This window comes from Chroicocephalus ridibundus, chromosome 3 (assembly GCF_963924245.1).
Source record: "Chroicocephalus ridibundus chromosome 3, bChrRid1.1, whole genome shotgun sequence".
In the NCBI taxonomy this organism is placed as follows: domain Eukaryota; kingdom Metazoa; phylum Chordata; class Aves; order Charadriiformes; family Laridae; genus Chroicocephalus; species Chroicocephalus ridibundus.
The window spans coordinates 16,642,932-16,662,227 of NC_086286.1; the positions used below are offsets into that span (position 1 = coordinate 16,642,932).

Sequence of the window (19,296 nt, forward strand, 5' to 3'; positions counted from 1 at the left end):
AATCGGCGGGGCATGGAGCAGGAAGGGGTGCTCGTGGGGGCTTTCAGGGACATCCATGGACCTACGCCCATGGAGTAGGGTGGGTCTGTGAAGCAGAGGCTCTCCCTTGGCAGAACTGTGAGGGGGAGGGGAGGGTGAAGTTTGGCTATCGAGCAGAGGCACAGCTTTGCTGATGGCCACACATTAAAGAGCCTGTTAGCAGCTGCTCTGGGTTGCAGTGCCTTCTTCATGTGAATGTTACTTTGATTTTCTTTAAAAAATAAAAGCAAACTGTTGTGCCTGTAAAGGAACCCTGGTGAAGGCACTTTCCATTCTTCAAGATCCAGCAGTGCAGTAAGCTGCACTGAGGATTTTTTGAGGACCACTAGGACACCACTAAATCCCCTCTCTAAAGTACATTAGGCTAAGGATAGGGAAGTACTAAAGACATTAGCTGGGTTGTAAAAGCTTTACCTTGCAGGATCACTTCATTAAGGAGTTGTTGCAGCTGCGAGGCATCAATATCTGAGCCCTAATGCAGAATAAAATGCAAAGAGAGGTCTGTGAACAAAAAGTTTTATCCTGTGTTACTTTTGCACAAAACTTCTTTACTTATGCACTACGGCAGAGGGACCTCTGCTCATATCAGAGGAGCAGCTCCCCCTCAGGAGCATAACAAACCCCTCCACGCTCTGGGCCACTCTTTGTCCTTTCCCTACAAGAGTCTGCAGGGGAGTTACAGGCACTCCCATCACCATGGGCTATTTTCAGCAGCGATGGGAACACTTGCTGACTTCACCAGCCCCTAGCTGGGAGCTGGGGAGCTGCCGATGGGCAGGCACAGCAGGCAGCTGGGTCAGTGTGCTGGGAGCACAGGCACTGCTGCCTGCTTCCTTCTGAGCCTCCCAACCCATCGGGAAAGCTGACTGCCTCCCTCCTGAGACACCCTGCAAGGCATTCAGCATGGCAGCCTGTGCTCATTTTCACCTTCATGCACTGATGTAACTATTAACTGCAAGAGGTCCATTGTGCAAAGACTTTTGGCAGTGATTTTTTTTCCTCTTGACTAAGTCGACGAGTTCTTTATAACAGTTTATTAAACCATTAAAAGCATCTCCTGTGAACACACAGCGTTTGGCTCAGAAAGAGCAGGAATCAATTACTCAAACACTGACTGATTTCTGGTTTCCAAATGCTGCGAAGGCAAATGGAAAATGATGCTGATGAGAGGGGGGAATACCCAAGGCTTTCTAATTGCTTTCAGTAAATAAATAAACCAAAGCCAAAAAAAAAGTACACATGCAAGCCCATCACTAGCGCAACCACAAATCTCCAGTCCTCCTCTGATATATATGGGGCTAGCCAATCTATCCCAGCTGAATGTCCCATTTTTCTGGCAGTTTTGGCATGTGAATCAATACTGTTTTCAGGGAACCTGCTTGAGGATGGAGCCACATTTCCAAAAATCGTTTTTCTAAATTTATTTGTATCAACTTTGGAGATCAGTTTTTCTTTTTGCAAGTCCGCATGCCTTTTTTATTTATTTTTCAGCAAGATGTTTTAGATAGGATACCTGCTTAGCGTATCTTAAGAAGACAGCCTTATAGGAGCTGTCCTCGTTCTGTCTTGGTGCCTCCTGGATGAAAGACAAAGTACGCACATAAATAATTCAGTTACAAAACAACTGGAGGCAGAAGTCTGAAGATCCAAACAGCACTTTAGAAAGGGCAGGCTGTAGTTTTATCACCCCGAAAGTAAAGTGGACTAGAAGCAAGGAAGAGCTACTGCAATGAAGGAAGCAGCATAGTTTGGATGCCATCACTTAGTACAACCAGGAAGGAGCTGCTCAGGGCTTGAGGAAGACAACAGACCACATCCAAGGTGGAGTTCAGCAAGTTCAACACATGACTAGAGAGATACAAAGCCTGATCCCTATTGATGGCCCTCAGTTGAAACCACTGACTTAGGGCACGTGAAGATTCATGTGAACCAAAGAAATAAAGCAGGTGGTGACTTCTCCTTTCTCTTGTACCTTCTCAACTCCACGGCATGCTGACTGTACCTGAGCAATTTCAATTCATTGGTTAAGTGATTTTTTTTTCAACCACCTAGTGAAGAGATCCACCAGGCACTAAGGGGAATTATCCTTAACATTATAAATCTTCCAAAAAAAATTTAAGCCTAAGCCCTAATGCATTCAGCTCTTAGATAGCCAATCTAAACCTCCCCTGGTGGAGGGTTTAGACGGGATATTAGGAAAAATTTCTTCACTGAAAGAGTTGTCAAGTATTGGAACAGGCTGCCCAGGGAAGTGGTTGAGTCACCATCCCTGGAGGTACTTAAAAGATGTGTAGATGTGGTGCTTAGGGAGATGGTTTAGTGGTGGACTTGGCGGTGATTGATAGGTTAATGGTTGGACTTGATGATCTTAAAGGTCTTTTCCAACCTAAACATTCTATGGCTCTAATTCACACCCCTGAAATCAAACTGCCTGAAAAAGAGCAGAAAACGTGGGTACCATAATTCATCAAAGTCAAAACATTGGCTAATGACAACAGCCAAGTAAACTGACAGCTTGTCAGTGGAAAGAGATAATAAGCCACCACTTACACTACCCCTCTTAATGGGGCTCAATTGCGGGCTGGAAAATGAATCACAAGGAAATGACTCTCTTTCCTATTCTCCTGAAGCAGCTTTACATCTTTGGCTTCAAGGACCTGCACTGAGTTGGCACTACTTACAATAGCCTCTCACTGACAGGATTTTGCAAGCAACCAGTTGAAGCAGCAGCGTGGACTGGATCAGGGCTGGCGATTTGCATCATTCACAGGGAGGAAGTCCAGCAACAGATGGCAGCTGGGTAGCTCACCCCTATGGACTCCTGTGCTTTATAGGGTGCAAGCACTTAAATGAAGCCATTCTCATGGGGAAGGCATATATGACCCCACTCTCAGGTGCGAGGTCTTTTTAAAAGAGGTCAAACTCAATTTGTGACTTTTTCATGGAAAGTCACAGATTTCTCCCTCTCTCCTCCTTGGATACATACGCATTTTACAGACATTGAAAGAATTTGATATCTTTGAAATGGTCTCCTTCCTGCTATATTTGGTTAGCCAAAGTGTTAAACGTGGCAAAGCGGAAAGGACAGATGGACAGGCTGACAGAGGGACTGTATAAGTTTCGTTTCCTTCAAAAACTGGGCCCTGAAAGAGACATATGTGAAGAGGAAGGGCTTCATTGTCACTCCTGTCTCTCCAGAGAGGTACTCCAGGCTGGTCACCTGCTGTCCCAGCAAGGTCGCAAGGTGCCAGAGTCAAACTCTGGGACAGGTACTGGGTGGTGAAAGAAGGGAGAGCAGAGTGGTGTCTGGTATGTAGGGAAGGAAGAAGAGGAGTCAGTAGAGGTGGCTACCAAAAGGTCAGCTCCCTGGGCACCATTCACCACCACCAATATCTACATAAGTTTTCACAGGTTCTTACCATCGGCAGCACTGGGCTGGGCAGAGAGTTTGGGTTCCTAGGAAAGAATTACAAGAGTCAAACTGGGAGAGAACATGCCTTTTCAGAGCACTGATTTGCAGATGTGGCAGAAGGCAGGCACCAACAGGAGCACTTGCCCAGCCCATGGCCCCACAAGACACCCAGCACCCACATCTCCCAGCCTGTTGCAATTCAGTCAAGCCTGTTGCACCAGTTCCAGGTCTCTGTGCAACCGGACATGAGCAGGTCTGAGTCTCTGGCTGCTCTGAGGACACTGTCTTCCCCGAGCTGGTCCTGTTGCCACCAGCAGCAGAGAAAGGGTAACTTGTCTCACTCTGAGCATGCCAGAACTAACCTCCACCACACAGAAGACAGGGCTGCCCTGCCTTGAGCCACATAAAATTCTCACCTGCTTTCTCTTTGCCTAGTTTAATAGTCAGGAATAAAAATAGCATCTGGGCTATTAAAAGACAACATCTTTTAAATGTCTGCAGATTGCCTGAAATTGAGTTGGGGTCGCTATTCCTTCTGAGACTTGCTTAGTATCAACATTCAATACTCAAGTTTTGCTTTTGGCAGAGAAGTATGGCAAGCCAGATGCTATTTTTATAGCATCTGTGCTATTATATAGGTGAGTCCTGCAGAGACCACAGAAAGGGGACTCCATGCTTGACCTAGCTCAGGAAGGTGTGTGAGGTCACAGGCTCTCCTGGAAAGGCATACCTCCCAAGGCTGAGCCTTCTTGTGCATGACTCATCATGCTGAAGGCAGTCCAGCCCAGAGCACAGACTTCTCATGTTTGTTTTCCATAACTAAGGAGTTGCCTTAGTCAGTTCTGGGCTATTTTTGCCAGGGGCCAACCTAGAAAACAATCTCATTATTAAGATATGGGCGTATGAGGTAAGAGCTGCTATCACCTCCACTGTAAAGCTTGCTGAAGAAAAGACACTGTATATCTGATGCTTGAAGGTCATTTGGTGAGGCTGAATGCTGGGGCTTGCTCTTTACGTAAAGCACACCCAGATATTTATGTGAAAAAGGCACATATCTGCCTTTGCATGAACTAAGATACCATTCTTCCACTAAACTTTTCTTCAAGGCTCCTCTCATACCCACAGGAAGCCCTACCAGCCTGTCTATGTGATGTCTGGGTGAAAGGATCAAGGCCCTTTCACTGCTCTTTACTTCTTCCAGTCTCTCCCTGAGCAGAATGGGACCTGATCCCGTCTGGTGTCTAGCCGGCACAACCTAGGAAACTATATAACAGCTGTTAAGAAAAACAAGCTCTCAGACCTCCTTTCACTAAAGAGAGATTTCCCCAACTGGGGGAGGAGGGGGAATATTTCACAATTATTGCTCGCTTGTGTGGCTCTTTGCACCAAAGCTGAGACCTTGGGTGGCTGTAGATGAGCTATTGCCCTATTCTGCAGTGTCCACCCCTGGTGCATCCGACTATATGTCTGATTCCCCTCAACACAGGGCTTAACACTTGTCTGTGTCTGCCCAACACGCTTCTAGAGGACGTTAAAATCAAATTGCCACATTAGTTATCTTGACATTAAATTGTTAAATCCTGACACACTGTAAGCCTGGGACCTATAAGGAGTACTTATCATCTTACTCATTGTAGTCTTGATTCTTCATGAAAATTCGTAAGAGAAATTCAAATTCTTGGTTCTCTGTTGTAGCAGGAACGACAGCATAGGTTCCCGGGCTCAAGGTAAAGTAGTTGGTCACGTCTCGAGTCAGGGAAAAAATTTGTTTAAGAACTTTGGAGTTCTCCTGAAAGAAAAATATAGCTGGTTATCTCTCCTCCATGTCAGAAACCAAAGTAAATCAGAAAGTGCACTTACAGCAGCCTTACATTCCCCCAGCTCTCTAAATATACACTAAATCTAACATGCCTTAACCTTCCCAGCAGCATGAAAAGCCCATCCAGGTGACAGACTTTGTTCAAGGACATATCAAAAATACACAAGGGTGGAAGAACTGAAACAAACAAACAGAAGGCAAAATGTATATAAGTGGATTTGAAGAGAACTTCAATTAACACTAAGAGACTGGAGTTCATGAAAGAATCAAGGATGAATACTCTTACTAAAACTTCCCTGAGATCTAGCGTGACTCAGAGTGGTCAGAGAGCTCACTAAAGCATCTCGCCCAGATGACAATGCTTCAAAAATCACAAACTCAAACCTTCCAGCAAGCATCACAAGAAAACAGAATATTCTGGTCTTTCTTCTGTTATTCCAGTATTTTTGCTGAGATGAAACAAACATAATGCAACAGCTATTACTATGATGACATGTAAAGATAGCATAATAAAAAACCCTTACTAAACATATTCCCCAAAATACATCAGCATGTATAAATTCCATTTAGAATGGTTATACAGCGTGGCAGAGTTATTTATGAGCCATGCCTTTGGGAGAAAATAACATAAAACTGCTATTTTGGGAGGGAAAAAAAAGAAAAGATGACTACTGTTACAGACGGCTGGGAGGTATGTAGACTGCCAAGTATTATGGGTCGGATCTTGAGGAGATAGAAACGGGCAGTGCTGCAAAGAAATAAATAGTGTAATCTTTCTTTTACTTTTGGGTCTTATTCCACATCCCTTCTAGTAAAAAGTAGAAGCAGATTAATATCTCAATGGAGTCAAAACCGGTGTGAGATAAGAATCAGCCTCTATAGATTGCTCAGCTCTATCACACAACATTAAACTTCCCTCACAGCCATGTATTAGTGTTCCACGTCTATATTTAATCAAAGGCTTCCTAGAGCTATCAGATATGTCCATTCTGGTTTGCATCCTTGCCTGCACTGCATTCCTCTCTCATCCTACCAAGAGATAATACTCTTTTACTTCACAGCAACAATTTGATGCATCTCAAAAGGTACTGAACAATGAATGATGCTGCTAATGAGTAATGGCAGTGAAAGCAGTTGAGGGAGGAAGAGTGAAGCCACATGAATCTTAGCAATGGCACTCTCCTTGCGCAAAGAAAACCCCTTGTAAACTTCTATGCAAAGATGCCACCTCTGACTGTCCTCAGGCACTGGGGCTAGACGCTGGGAAATAAACTGAGGGAATAGGACTGTACACCCACCCTGGTTTTATCTCCTGCACTTGGCTTTTGCTGCTACCAGGGCAGGACACTGGGCTGGCTGTGAGCAGCTGGTAGGCCAGCTCTCATGTTAAAACACTTAATCTATGTTCATGGGGGAATATTTTCTGTATAATCTGCTGTGTGGATTTGTACCAATATCATTACATTACCAAAAGCTATGGCATGACAGACCCCTTCTCCCTCATTGTAATCCAGTGCCCCTAAGTAATGGTCTGTTCTCCTACTGCACAGGAGACCATCTGGGATCAGAAGCCCAAACTGAGCCTGAGGTGAGCCATGGATTGACAGCCCACAGAGGCCCTGTCTCATTGAATTTCATCCACCCTTAGGAATATAACAAGAGAGAGAAGAAGTAAATGAAGACACCTGAGCATCAACTGGAGGGGAAGAAAGATATTTTAAATATAAAGCAAGAATAGAACAAATCTGTATTCTAGTCTACTTCCTGATTAAATACCTCTTTTCAAGGGACCCAAGACCTATGCCATCACCTCCCAATGAGGGTCCTTTCTGCGAAAATGGGTAACTGATCAAGGTGGACATGCATCATGCAAGAGTATGAAGGGACCTCCACGTCTGGTGACTGTTGGGGAACAGCTGATGAGGATGCTGGAAGGAGCAAGTTCCTCATTTACCACAAGAAGCAGCTCCTTCCAAGTGGCACAGCTGGCCCCATGGAGTCCCGCAGGGCTGATATCTGCACCAGGCAGGGGATCTCTTTGCATAGGGATAGTGAGTTCCACTTGCTGGAGGAATGCTTTTTTTATTACATCTTTTATTTCTCAGACACTGTTTTGTATGATCTACAAAGCCATGCTCTTCTTTTATGAGGAGCTATTAGACTTACAGCATCAATTATTCAAAGTCTGGGACTGGAGCAAACCTCCCTAGTGGTCAGGAGAATGTGAAGTTAGGGTCATAGCAATCTCTGCTTCCTTTTGCTCTTCAGGTTAAGAATAACCCCCTCCTACCCCCCTCAGCCAACAACAAAAACACTTTAGAAAGACTAGCATCCATCCACACAATTGTGCTTTCAGTAAGCCTAGTAATGCTCTGACAATAACTGCCCTTGAAATGGCACCTCCCTGGACAGTCACCAAGAAAAAAAAAGCAAAACCGGGAACTTGTAATGGAGGTCTCGGGTATCTGAGTGAATTGCCTGCCTATTGGTTTTGAGCAAAGCTTTTCCTATATTTTGCAAATGGGTTTTGAATGGCATTTCTGTGATAGAAAAGGGAGGATGAAAAAGACAGGCCCATTTGGGGGAACAAGAGGCCATTCTCTTACCCTACTAGACCTGGAGTACTGCTAAAACGCTGTGGTTGGTGCTGGCTGTCATGCCTTGTGCCGGGCCAGCAAGGCATGTCACAGTACTGCTGGGCACAGAGGATATTGCCCTGGAATCTCTTGTAACCTGGGGACTTCCTGGGATGCTACAGAACTGAAAGTTCAACACGTCCCCTCTTAAAGATATGAAGAAAGGAACCTAAGCCTGCTTAACTCTACTTTTCCTGTGATGTTCTAAGATAGAAGGCATCCAAAAGTTTACTCCAAATACCGACTGCTCTTTTACAGCCCAAAAGGTAATTCAGCCTGTCATTTCCATGTACAGGTATAATAAGCCACACAGAAAACAACAATGTCTATATGATACCCGATTGTGCTTACCCCAGTTATGAAAAAGCCAATCTTCAGGTTTTTTGCATCCTGCATATCCTCAGAATGTTTTCGCATGAGTGAAATGACTACATTATAAGTTTTGGGGTCATAGTCTGGCACTTTGAAGAAATACTGCGGGTTTGTTGAAACTGCACCTGTTGAGGAAGTATTACTAGATTAACAGTAGCCCCATAGATGCCCCAGTAGTAGCCTATTGTCTAAGATCTTGCTTATATGGACCCAGGGGTTTAGGTAGTTACTGCTCCAAGACCCTTTCAATACAACAGAGCACTGTAGTCTCTACATTACTAGTAGGAGTTGAGGCATCTGGAGTTAAACTAATTGCACATTAATCATTCTAGAAATCTCTGGCAAATTCATAAAAGTCACGCAGATTTCTCAATCCCCCTACATTTGCTTCACGTACATGTCACACTTTCCCGAGGCAGAAAAGCAGTGATTCTTAATCAGCCTCCTGACCCAGTGGCTGAGCTGAAAAGGACTGTGGCTTGGAGATCATAAACACATAAAAGAAAAAGACAAAATGGCCCAAAGCTATCCTCCCTTTCCTCCTGTTCATGTTTGTGATGGATGGGACAGAGGCTGAGCACCAGAAGGGAAAGACTTCTTCCTGGCCAAGGTTTTGGTTAATGGGAAGCATCCCTGATAAGAAAGCAGTACAATGCCCAAACTGGGAAAAAAGGACTGAGATGGCAGCATCTTCTTAAACCATCTAGACCTTAAGCCATGTAGCTCTGTTGGGCGGCCTTGAAAGCTGCAATTTATCCCAAGACTGTATTTGGACAGGAACTTTACTAGAGGGCTGGCGGACAACACAGCTCCAAGGAAAATAGCTTTGCCCACATGCTCTTAGTTCAGGCCCTGCACCTCCTCTCTCATTCCCAGTGCCCAGGGTGTGCAGCGGCACAGGCATTGCTTTATTATCACCCCTTGAGACATGGTGATCAAGGTTATGAGGAGGCAGCTGATACCTGCAAGCCAAAACCTGTTTGCTGCTAAGTCAGGGATCAGTGTTGCAGAAAGAAAAGGTCCTTCACTGACCACATGTTACTATCTCAGATTAAAAACACAGAGTCCAAACAGCGATGCAGCTGTAGAAAAGAAGATAAGATAAAAAATTTAAAAAATACTGCTAATAATGGGAGTTCGCAATGCCAGAATAGTTCTTGCACATGCAGTAAAACCAATGGTCTTATCTGCTCAAAGGCCTTTCTACCTTTGAAAACAGAGCTTTGTAGCGCAATTCTTTCATTTCATATCCACTTAATTTCACACTATTTCTCACTCTGTAAAACCAGCCGTGTATTTGCCAGACCAGATTTTCTGATGAGGTCCCCAGTAACACCTACTGCAACTGGCTGAGAGAAGATAGACCAGCACATTTTGATTTAAAGAGTTTAGGGTTTCTACGTCCCCTGTTTTAACTCAGCAGCCAGTGCTGCTGCTTTGTTTCTGCCTCTTTAGGTGCTGTAATGTGATAGGTGCTGTAGGTGATAGGTGCTGTAACGTGAAAGGGCAGGCATTAGCAACTGGCAATCAATATTTCTGCAATTTGGTGCTCAGAGTAAATGTTTCACTGTAAGTACCAATGAAGAAGAGGAGAGCACTGGGTGACTGCAGTGAGTGTTGGTTACCTGAGGAATAGTTGTTCCTGCCTGTGGCAAGGCCTGGACGCCACAGGTTGATGTGCCTGTCCACAGACCATGATGTGCAGTGCTGATCTCCGAAGTCCAGAAAGGTTGGGGTGCTGTTACATACATACAGCCAGGAAAACTGCTCCTGGAAGTTTTTGCAGGACATCCTGCAGAGGAGAAAATCTCATCTTTCAGTTTGGGACACTAGTCAGGTACTCATGTTCACCCCCTGTGTCTTTAAAAGGGGGTTACAGCGAGTGCTGCGGGCTGTAGCTGAGCTGGCTGATACCTTGTAGGAGAGGTCAGCTCTCAATGAATTTGGGCTGCCCTAACTGCATCTACAGCCCCAGGGAAATTACAGGGCATGTTCAGTAGTACCTAAGTAGAGGCCTGCTGTCTACAGCACATCTTTGCCATTGCAACTTGCTTTATCCCACCACAGTGTCCTGCCCTGTGCTCATGCTCTACTCAAGCCTGCAATATCTATCTCAGACCAGCCTGCTGTTCCCCTGCTTTCCTCAGAGCCGTGCAGGGCAAGTGTGTACTTTCTGAATAAGAATAGCTTTTCTAAAGGATGGCTCACACACGGCTAACCTGGATCTGAGAGTAATCAGAGGCAGTGAAAAAACACAAGCACCTGCAGAGCAGTCAAGTCCACAAACTCTATGACCTGCTCAGCGCTCTGTCCCCTCCGAGCACCAGTCCAAGGTTCAAGTTAGGCAGTTTATGGGGAAGGGCAGTGTGACAAAATGACTAGGTCTCAGGGAGCTGGTTTTTTATTTCCCTCACTTTTCATATTTTTCACCAGCTTGTTACTTGATCTTGGCCAGCTCCATGTCTCCAGGTCTTGCTTCCTCTGAAACCATGGCGTCAGGACTACCTCCAACTTGCTGTTTGCGCACGGCATTTTGAGTCATCACTAAGAGCACAGAACTGCCTAAATGACTCTTTTTTCATAATGAGCATGAACAGAAAACCTGCTAGAGAGAAGGATCAATAGGAAAATACCAGAATTCTCCATCATCCTTGTTTCTGAGGTAGGCTTCTCTGTATTGAGGCTCAACATGGTCCCACTGAGGAGAGCTGCAAACAGGAACAAATCAACAAGCAGATGTGAGGCACAATTTTCCATCTCTCTGGCCAGCCCATTCCCCTAACCAGCCCATCAAGTCATGAGGGATCAGGAGGGGTAAGCAAAATGCATTTTGGGAACAGGACTGTGCTCTATACCTTCATAGCCAAGGCCAGCAAGCAGAGCTCTGCACCTTTGCTGTGCCTGAGTCACCCACCCTGGGATGGGGAATCCTGCCTCTTCCCTCCAAGCCCCAGTCACTTGTCCCCATGCTGGAGAGGTTAGCAAGGTACCAAGGCATAGCACTCTGAACTGCTGATATTACATTGATGTGCAGAAGGCACATTAGCCAGTCAAACATGTTGTTTCCAAGCAGCATGTTTATAATTAAGTGATAATTGTACTTTCTGCAGAGTGTAAGATAAATAAACAGAGCATGAATCAATAATTTATTGATTTATGCAGCTTACCTGTGAACGCGCTCTACTGACATTTCAATTACAGTTAAGATTATAGTTCACCCTTCCAAAAAATGGGAGGATGCTGTCTGAGCAGATAGCTAGTATCCCAGCCCTAAACATGTTTGCACCACCTGCCAACCCATCCAGATGCAACACACTAGCCTGACTTTTCCCAGCAGAGAGGTTATAAGTGCTCCTAGCAACGGGGAGTGGTGGGATGCTATTAAATCACGTAAGAGTGACACCTGAACACCTCTCTAGTCAGGAAAATACTAGTACAATTCCACCAGGAAAACCATCATCTATTTATTTACAAAACACTGTTGCAGTCTTCCTCCATATCATCCCTTTCCTTGGGAAAGAGAAGTTAGCTTATACACACAGAAGCAAAGTGGTCCTTGCATCTCCAAAGGTGCGCACAGGATCCAAAAGATCAGTTCAAGCCATCCAGTGGCACTTTGACTTTGCAATAACCAAAGACCCTTTCTGTCTCTCTGTGTTCAATACTGCATAAAAATACTGCCCAATTCTCATGGACTCCGTTAACTATCCTATTCCCAATTTAGACTCACGGGAGGGGAAGAAGCAGCAGGAAGGTGGATGCGCAATTGCTGCAGGAGAATTCCATAGAAGCAGCCAGCCAGTGTCCAGGGAGATGGCCACAGCTTAATCAAGGTAACAACTCTTCCGTCCATGATTTATATGGAAATAGCCACCAGGAAAAATGTACACATAGACAAAAAAGGGTACCTGAGCTAGGCCTAGTGAGGAGCACGTATAAAACCGATGCTGCATTAGTTTTCCCTGGATTGTATTTCTGTAGGCAGTGGCTTTGCAGGTGGAAAAAAGGCTTATAATGTATTGATTTTAAAATGTCTCCTTCATTATAATGGGTGCAAGGAAGAGGTCCTTTACAATAAGTTTATAAAAGAGTGTCCTTATAAGATTAAAGCTTTAAGACCATACTTATCACTCCAAGGCCCCTTCCACTCCCCGTGGCCCCATGGATTCCAGATCCTGACGATATGCTTCCAGCCATTCTTGTAGCGTATCTGTAAAGAGGAAAGAGAAATAAACTCAGTCACAGCTTTTCACGATTGTGATATTCATTAAAGAGATGGGTAATAAAACCATTCACCTTCTACACCTTGGAGACCTGGTTTAACTTCTAATTTAATTCGACTGCAGCTAAAAGTCAGTGCCTTCTGCTACACTGTAAAGGAATGACATGTTGGAGAAAACTGCGCCCGTTTTCATTTTCCAAGGGCAGTGAATAGCTGACAAAGAAGGAAGCAGCAGCATTCCTGCCACACCGCATGACTTCAACAGCCTTGGGAAAGTCCAGTGCCTAATCTTGCACATCTGATGCTGTGAGTCAGCAAAGGCAGAAACTTTGAGGAAGGAGGTCACTAAACTGCCTGGAGCGAATGGCGACAGTCAGCATGGAAAGGTGATGAAAAACAGAATCTGTGGCTCTATATCTACAGTATTGTGGTTTCCATCAGCTGGAATTTCTCATGCTTTTCTCCTCTTGCAGTCACTGGTTTATGCCAGAAGCAACTCACTTCCACCATTTTGGTTTCGCTGGCGAAAGTGGAAAGGAGAAGCAAACCTTCTGTTTCTGGCTCTCCTTATGCACGCAGGCAGTGTTGGAAAGAAATGCCATGGCACTCTCTTCCCAGGCAACGACCCAGCCCCCGGCCAGCCTCAAATAATTTCCCCACAGGACAACCCACCCAGATGCCTTGGCACTCCTGTAAGGTAGGGCAAAGACTGTTTCTCCTCTCTGCACACATCATGAGCAGCAGGAAGCTGAAACAACCTGCGTCCTCTTGGCTACAAGCAAGCATCCTCCAAGAAGCAGCACACTAATATGATGATGGCACCAAGCATGCCATGGCGTGAGGTGCTATGAGCCAAAGCCAGGCCCACACACAAAACCATTAAAGAGAAGGGGAGAAGGAAGAAAATAGCTTAGGGAAAACAACATCCCCTTTCCAAAGTGCTTTAAGTTCCTAGATTAAAATGTGTTGTAGCTATCTTGCTTGATAGCATAATCATTGTTTGGTTTCCTTCTTGGCCTTGCTCACTGTTAACCCTCCCTGTGTGCACTAGGGCTTACTGCGGTAAGCCATGTTCTGACTTCTGGTTGTAAAAAATCCTTCATTTCTTTTGATGTGTGATAAATTGGTCCTGTTTTCAGACCAGAAATATTAATATCTAGGCAGGAGAAGTTCTGCATGAGCAGGAACAGCTTTAAAAGATGGAGAAATGCTGTTCTTGAACCAATGAGTTATTTACTTTTCATACAGCGATTTTTGGCAGCTTATGATTGAGCTGAACAAATGTAGACTTGCATGATATGACAAATCCCAGAATTTCAGCCAGTGCTTCTATTCCCATTTGAAACAGAAAAGTGAATTTTTTAAAATTCAGCATGGCATGAAAATCTCCAGAAATTCTGTATTTGCTGTTGAAGTGTCTCAAAACAAAAGTGAATTTAAGTTGCATTTTTTCCATTAGAAAAAATTATAGGATTCACATATCCTCCCTCTTCCAATTCCACCAGAATCCTTTCATCTCCTGGAATTTGAACTACGTGCTTTCAACAAACCCTCCTAAGTGTGAAGCTAATTAAAATTACTCTGAATGGAACAGCAATATGACTGCCCTGTAGTGGATCACCAGGTAGAACGAGTCCTTGATCTTACCTTCACAGCTCCTGTGACAGTGTAGGCATGACCCTGCACAATCCCATTCCTCAGCTCTATGTTCCTCAGCTGCAGAAGGGAGAAAGCACAGCTTTTAGCTGTCTGCCACACTGCAACGGCATGGCCATCAACTTCGAGAACTATCATTTGGAATGGCAGAAAAAGAGACTTGGTTTTGACTACGGCAGTATCTCAGATACAGTGGCTCCAGAGCAACGTGATTGTTGTTCCCATCGCAGCCACAAGCAGTCTAGTAAATTTAACAAAACTACAGGTCTTCACATATTTTGCAAGTTCTTCACTGGTCCAGTGCTACTGCAACTGCAGAATGACCTGGACTGGGTCACTGGGAGGATTACAGCCCCAGGATTTCCCTGCCACCCGCAGCCCAGCCTCAGCTGTCTGAGCTGAGGGACTAAGGCTGTTTGCAACAGCTGAGCTTTGTGTTCTGATGAACCAGGTACCACAGCAGCAATACCGAAGACTTTGCTGTCTTCCCTTACATGCTGTAAGGGAAGCCTTGGCAGCTTTTTAGCAAGACACTGGCTGAGCATCACAAAGCCTTTTGCAATTTACCAGCATTAATATTGGTAGCCTGCAAATCAAAATGCGATAGCATCTTCTCACAGAAGAGAGGTGCATTTTGGCCTTGCTAGAATTGATCACAAAATTATGAGGCCAAAATCAGCCCTGCTGCAAGAAGATACCACTATCACAGTGGAATTATCCAGGAGAGCAGCCACAGACCCCTCTCTGACAGATCAATCCACCTACGTCTACCGAAAAGGCTTTAAATTACATACTACATAACCTTATCTACTTTCTGCTGCCAAGATCTCTCCAGGCATCCATAAGCTGTAACTATTACAGGGAATTACTATGGACTTTCTTTTTCACTCAAAAGAGCAACCTTTATGCAGACATCGTAAACCAGGAAAGGCATGCTCCTGGCCCTGTGACTCACATGGCCTGAGGTGCTACACCCCATCAGACACTGAGATTTGGCAGCTGCTTTCAGTATTTCTTCCAGATCAGAAGGGGGATCCTTCAATGAAAACTGCACTTGGACTCCACCTGTGAGGTCTACTAAAGCATCAGAAAGGTAGCCTCCATGCAAGTTCTGGTAGGAGCCCCGTAACCTGGGAAGGAAAAAAAGAGAGTTAATCAGTCCTTACACTGTGCTTTAATAAACAATGTACAGTGACTGTTTCCAAAAATGGACATGTGCATTGAGGCAGTGAGCATGGGGTGTGTAAACACTGGGGCCAGGTAATAAAAGGAAACGCGATTGAAATACATCGTCAGACACAACACGTCCTGTGGAATGAATGAGGCAAAAAGGGACTTTTTCCTATGTATTCACTCCCATCTGAGGCAGCTGTGTAGAGTTATTTACAGACAGTGGAAAAATAAGGCATATCTCAGACATTTGAGGGAGATGAGCTGCATCTCATCTTGAAGTATCCAGTTTTCTTCTGAACAGGAAGGGAGCCAAGGGTGACTAGTTCAAATGGATGTTTCAGCTCGAATGGAGCTGAACTGTTAGTTTCTACATCATACTTTGTCACGACTCTACACAAAAACCGCCCAGTTTCCCTTTTGCACTTGAGAAATAGGAAGAAGACAGAGGTGAAGGCATTTGCCCGTGCTCCCAAGGCAAGACAGAAACAAGTTTTCAGCACTGTTCCAAATTCACTCTGCTAGAGTGCAATAATAGGATAATAATTTAATATTGCCAACACAGTCCTTGTTGTTTTTATCGTGTGCTTTTTATTGAGACAGCAAATAAGCTGGAACATGCCGTACTTAGAGCAGGTAGAGCATGCTGTTAAACCCCACCATACACACTGTATTTAATGAATGTAATCAAATGAAGTCTGCGGCTAATTGTATTTTGAAAGGTTGTCCTTGTCCTACACTGATGAAAAGAATTTGTCATGGGCATTGGGGAAAAGCTTCTCAAATGGGAATCTCATAAACAGCATCGCTTGCAACTTTAATTTAATAGAGGTTTGGTTTGCTTTGTAATTAAAATCTTATGCAGCAAATTGATGCCGAATCCTGAGTCAACTTTTCTAAGGTATCTGAGGGCAGAATGCATCCTGTTCCCGAGTCACTCAGATGCTGCTTTAACATTTGCTTAGTCTTGATCAAATCTGCCAAAATAATTAGCACTTTTCTTCAGCCCCTCTTTACTGCATTGCAGACGTTACACCGACTTGATGTAGGGCGTGTGTACCAAATTCCAACCCTTCATACTACCCCTAGCACAGGAACTTCTCTTCAGTACATTTAATAACGGGCAGTGTGACATGCTAAGGGAACACATTCTGATCCCTTCGCTCCTCAGAGGATTTATAAAAATTATTATTTCTTTATTAATCATTATTAACCCTGCAGTACTCTGGGGAGCCAAGAGTCAGAGCTCTCTGCGTGAAGTGAAGTGAGAGGTGACCAGAGACTCACAGGAGTGCATGTGTTGTGCCTGGGCATGTTCTTCAGTCGTGTTTCCTCTCATTGCCTGTTCCAAATATCTGCACGATCTCTGATTAGTGACAGTAATTAGTAAACAGAGATAATCCCCGCTTAGAGTCTGCAGTTCTAAACAGAGGAAAATATGTAAAGGAAAACAGAGGCAAAGAAGCTTGCTTAAAGTAGATGCCCAGCCCCTTTTGTGTCACCAGCAATTCCTCTGTTCATTTTACTTCTCAGGCATTAACACCCCAGAGTTTGATGGGGTACATTTACGTCTTCAGCCCAAGATCAGCATCTCCAGGTTATACTGGGGCTGTGTTTGCATGCACCCACAGTTCCTTATATAAGCACAACATACACAGCTGTTACCGTGAACTGTGTCTTTTCTATAAAACATAAGGTGAAACCACCTTCAGCACTGGGTGGAAGAATAGACCAGGTATATTTACTTGGCATATGCTTTTTCCAGCAAGGATGGCCAGAATTCATTTGATATTCGAGGGTGTACAGACAGGTATCTTCCATTTAGGAATGGCAGCCGGTCATCTATCACTACATCCACCCAGTCTCCATATTGCCAGAACTGTAAAGGAGAAAAAAAAAAAAGGGGAAAAAAAAGAAAGAGAGAGAAAAGAATGAGCCTCTTTTAAGAGCTAATATTCATGCCAAGCAACGGCCTCCTGAAATAGCACAGGAACTAATCTAAAGCATGGATATGTGCAAGTTCTCTCCTGAACTGCTTCAGGCTAATGGTCTACATTGTTACACAAGCTACCAAGCGGCTTGATTTCCCAGTGTCAGGGGAAGTCATTTGGGAATATAAACAGTCCTGTAATCAGTGGGAGGAAAGATTCAACATGGGAAATATGCTAACGTTATTGGGCGATAGCAAGCATCCAAGAGGATAAAGAGCAATCACTCAGATGGTTCATTGAGCCTTACTCCTCAGCTGCACTTAGATTTTCCCTGGCAGTACACCTCTTGGCCAGAGAGCCTCTGTCAAGATCCCGTCTCTAGATTTTCTTTTCTCTGTGTTTCAATTAAGACTCTGACGTGCTGTCATGGAGAGGGACAGTGTAGTGACTAAAGACTGTTTTTGAGGTGTTATCCATCTCCTTGATAGATGAGGGGGACACAGGCGGTCTCTCCAGCATGTGGACAGAGCAGGTGTTTCTCCAGCTGATCCAGCTGATGAAACCTTTCAAGGGAGAAGACAGGGAGAGAGATCTGTGGGGATGAACTAAAGGAGCCGTTTCCAGAGTCATTAGCAGATTAATGTAGCTTAGCATGATTTGCAATCATAAGAGGCCAAGCTCTTATTTGCAGTAACGCTAAGGACTCCAGTGGAAGTATGCCAGCAATAGATTTAGTCTAGCATGATTTTATTTCAACGGCTTTCGTCAATGAAAAACCCCAAAATGAGCTGTTCTGTTAGAAATGCACAAGACCAGATCTGCCCAGCAGCAAAAAAGCTTACAGTCTGCTAAGCCAAAAGCAGGTTTGATCCTTCTTACGCTCTGCCTCACCCCAGCCTCTCACTTCCTACATTGGTGGCAGCAAGAGGTGGCAGGGTTGGACTCTCTGAACTGAGGTCCAGAAGTGGTTTGAGCTCTCTGCTTGACTTTGGCAGGATGGGGTTGGAGGAAAGGCTTGCCACTGGCTGTCCTCTTCCCAAAAGAGAGCAGCCAGTGGCAGTCCAAAAGGAGCTGTCCTTTCGGTCACCTGATGTGCCCTCCTGTCACCGGTCAACAGCTGGTTGCATGCAGGTCCGCATGGAGAACAGGTGCATCACATGCAAACACAAGAGGTAAACAAGGAGAACAATATGGAACTGGCTGTGAGGATTAATGCAGTCCAAACCCACTGAGTGGCATTTTTCCAAAAGCCAGCTTCCTTGGCCATCTTTGGTAGGGAGCTCAAGCTTGGAAGCCTTCTGAATGCAGCACTGTATTTTTCTTCAGCTGGATAAAGAGAGCTGCTTTGTCCTGACTGCTGCAGACTTTCAGGTTGTCCTCTCACCAGATTTCACAAGGACAGGAAAAGCCACAATGGGAATGAGAAACCTTGTGGAAAGTCCTAGGATGCTCTGGGAGTGCAAGAGTCCTATGGGAGAAGACATTCTCCCTCACAGGCCTTCAGAGAGGGCCGATATCTTCACATTTTTGTAGGAGTGTCTGGCTGCATGAAATTTCTTGATTTACTCAGGATTTAAAGTACTGCAGCTGGGAATGTGACAGTAAATGAAACAAAGAATCCCTATTTAGGCAGGCTGCAAAGAGGAATGTTCTTCGCCTCCATATTTGTGGTGAGCCTTTTAAATCAGGACTTTATTTTCCTGTAAAGAAATGGGCAGTTGCAAGATGACAAGAACATACTAGGGTGCTGCTGATAAGAAGGGGAATACTATCTTGTTATTTTGCCTCCCTTTTTCCCTCCCTTGACGGGCATCTTGGAGAAATTCAGTTCCAGAAGTGAGCAAGGTGAAAACCCCATGCCTTTCAACTTCTGTCTTTTGCATGGTGTTAGAAGGTACCTTTTAGATGTGTCCTAAAACTGAGGTCTTGACCACTTACGGCCTTTAAAGATTTCACCAGTTTCTTCCTGAGAGCAGGGACATTAACGCTCAGGGCAGATCCCACCTGTTTTGAGTTGGTGCGTTGTGTCATAAACCCCT

General features: G+C 44.7%; 1 protein-coding gene across 1 annotated transcript in view; it reads right to left on the minus strand.

Moving 5' to 3' along the window:
* CAPN13 (calpain 13) overlaps window positions 1-19,296 on the minus strand; it is a 53,015-nt gene that overhangs the window by 13,796 nt on the left and 19,923 nt on the right. The window contains exons 7-17 of the mRNA XM_063330954.1: window positions 17,072-17,205; window positions 15,112-15,286; window positions 14,148-14,216; window positions 12,403-12,488; window positions 10,912-10,986; window positions 9,904-10,070; window positions 8,258-8,403; window positions 5,080-5,240; window positions 3,459-3,495; window positions 1,553-1,615; window positions 454-511 (exon numbers count right to left, since the gene is read on the minus strand). Of these exons, the coding sequence (XP_063187024.1) occupies window positions 454-511; window positions 1,553-1,615; window positions 3,459-3,495; window positions 5,080-5,240; window positions 8,258-8,403; window positions 9,904-10,070; window positions 10,912-10,986; window positions 12,403-12,488; window positions 14,148-14,216; window positions 15,112-15,286; window positions 17,072-17,205 (1,171 nt within the window). The remainder of the gene's footprint in view (window positions 1-453; window positions 512-1,552; window positions 1,616-3,458; window positions 3,496-5,079; window positions 5,241-8,257; window positions 8,404-9,903; window positions 10,071-10,911; window positions 10,987-12,402; window positions 12,489-14,147; window positions 14,217-15,111; window positions 15,287-17,071; window positions 17,206-19,296) is intronic.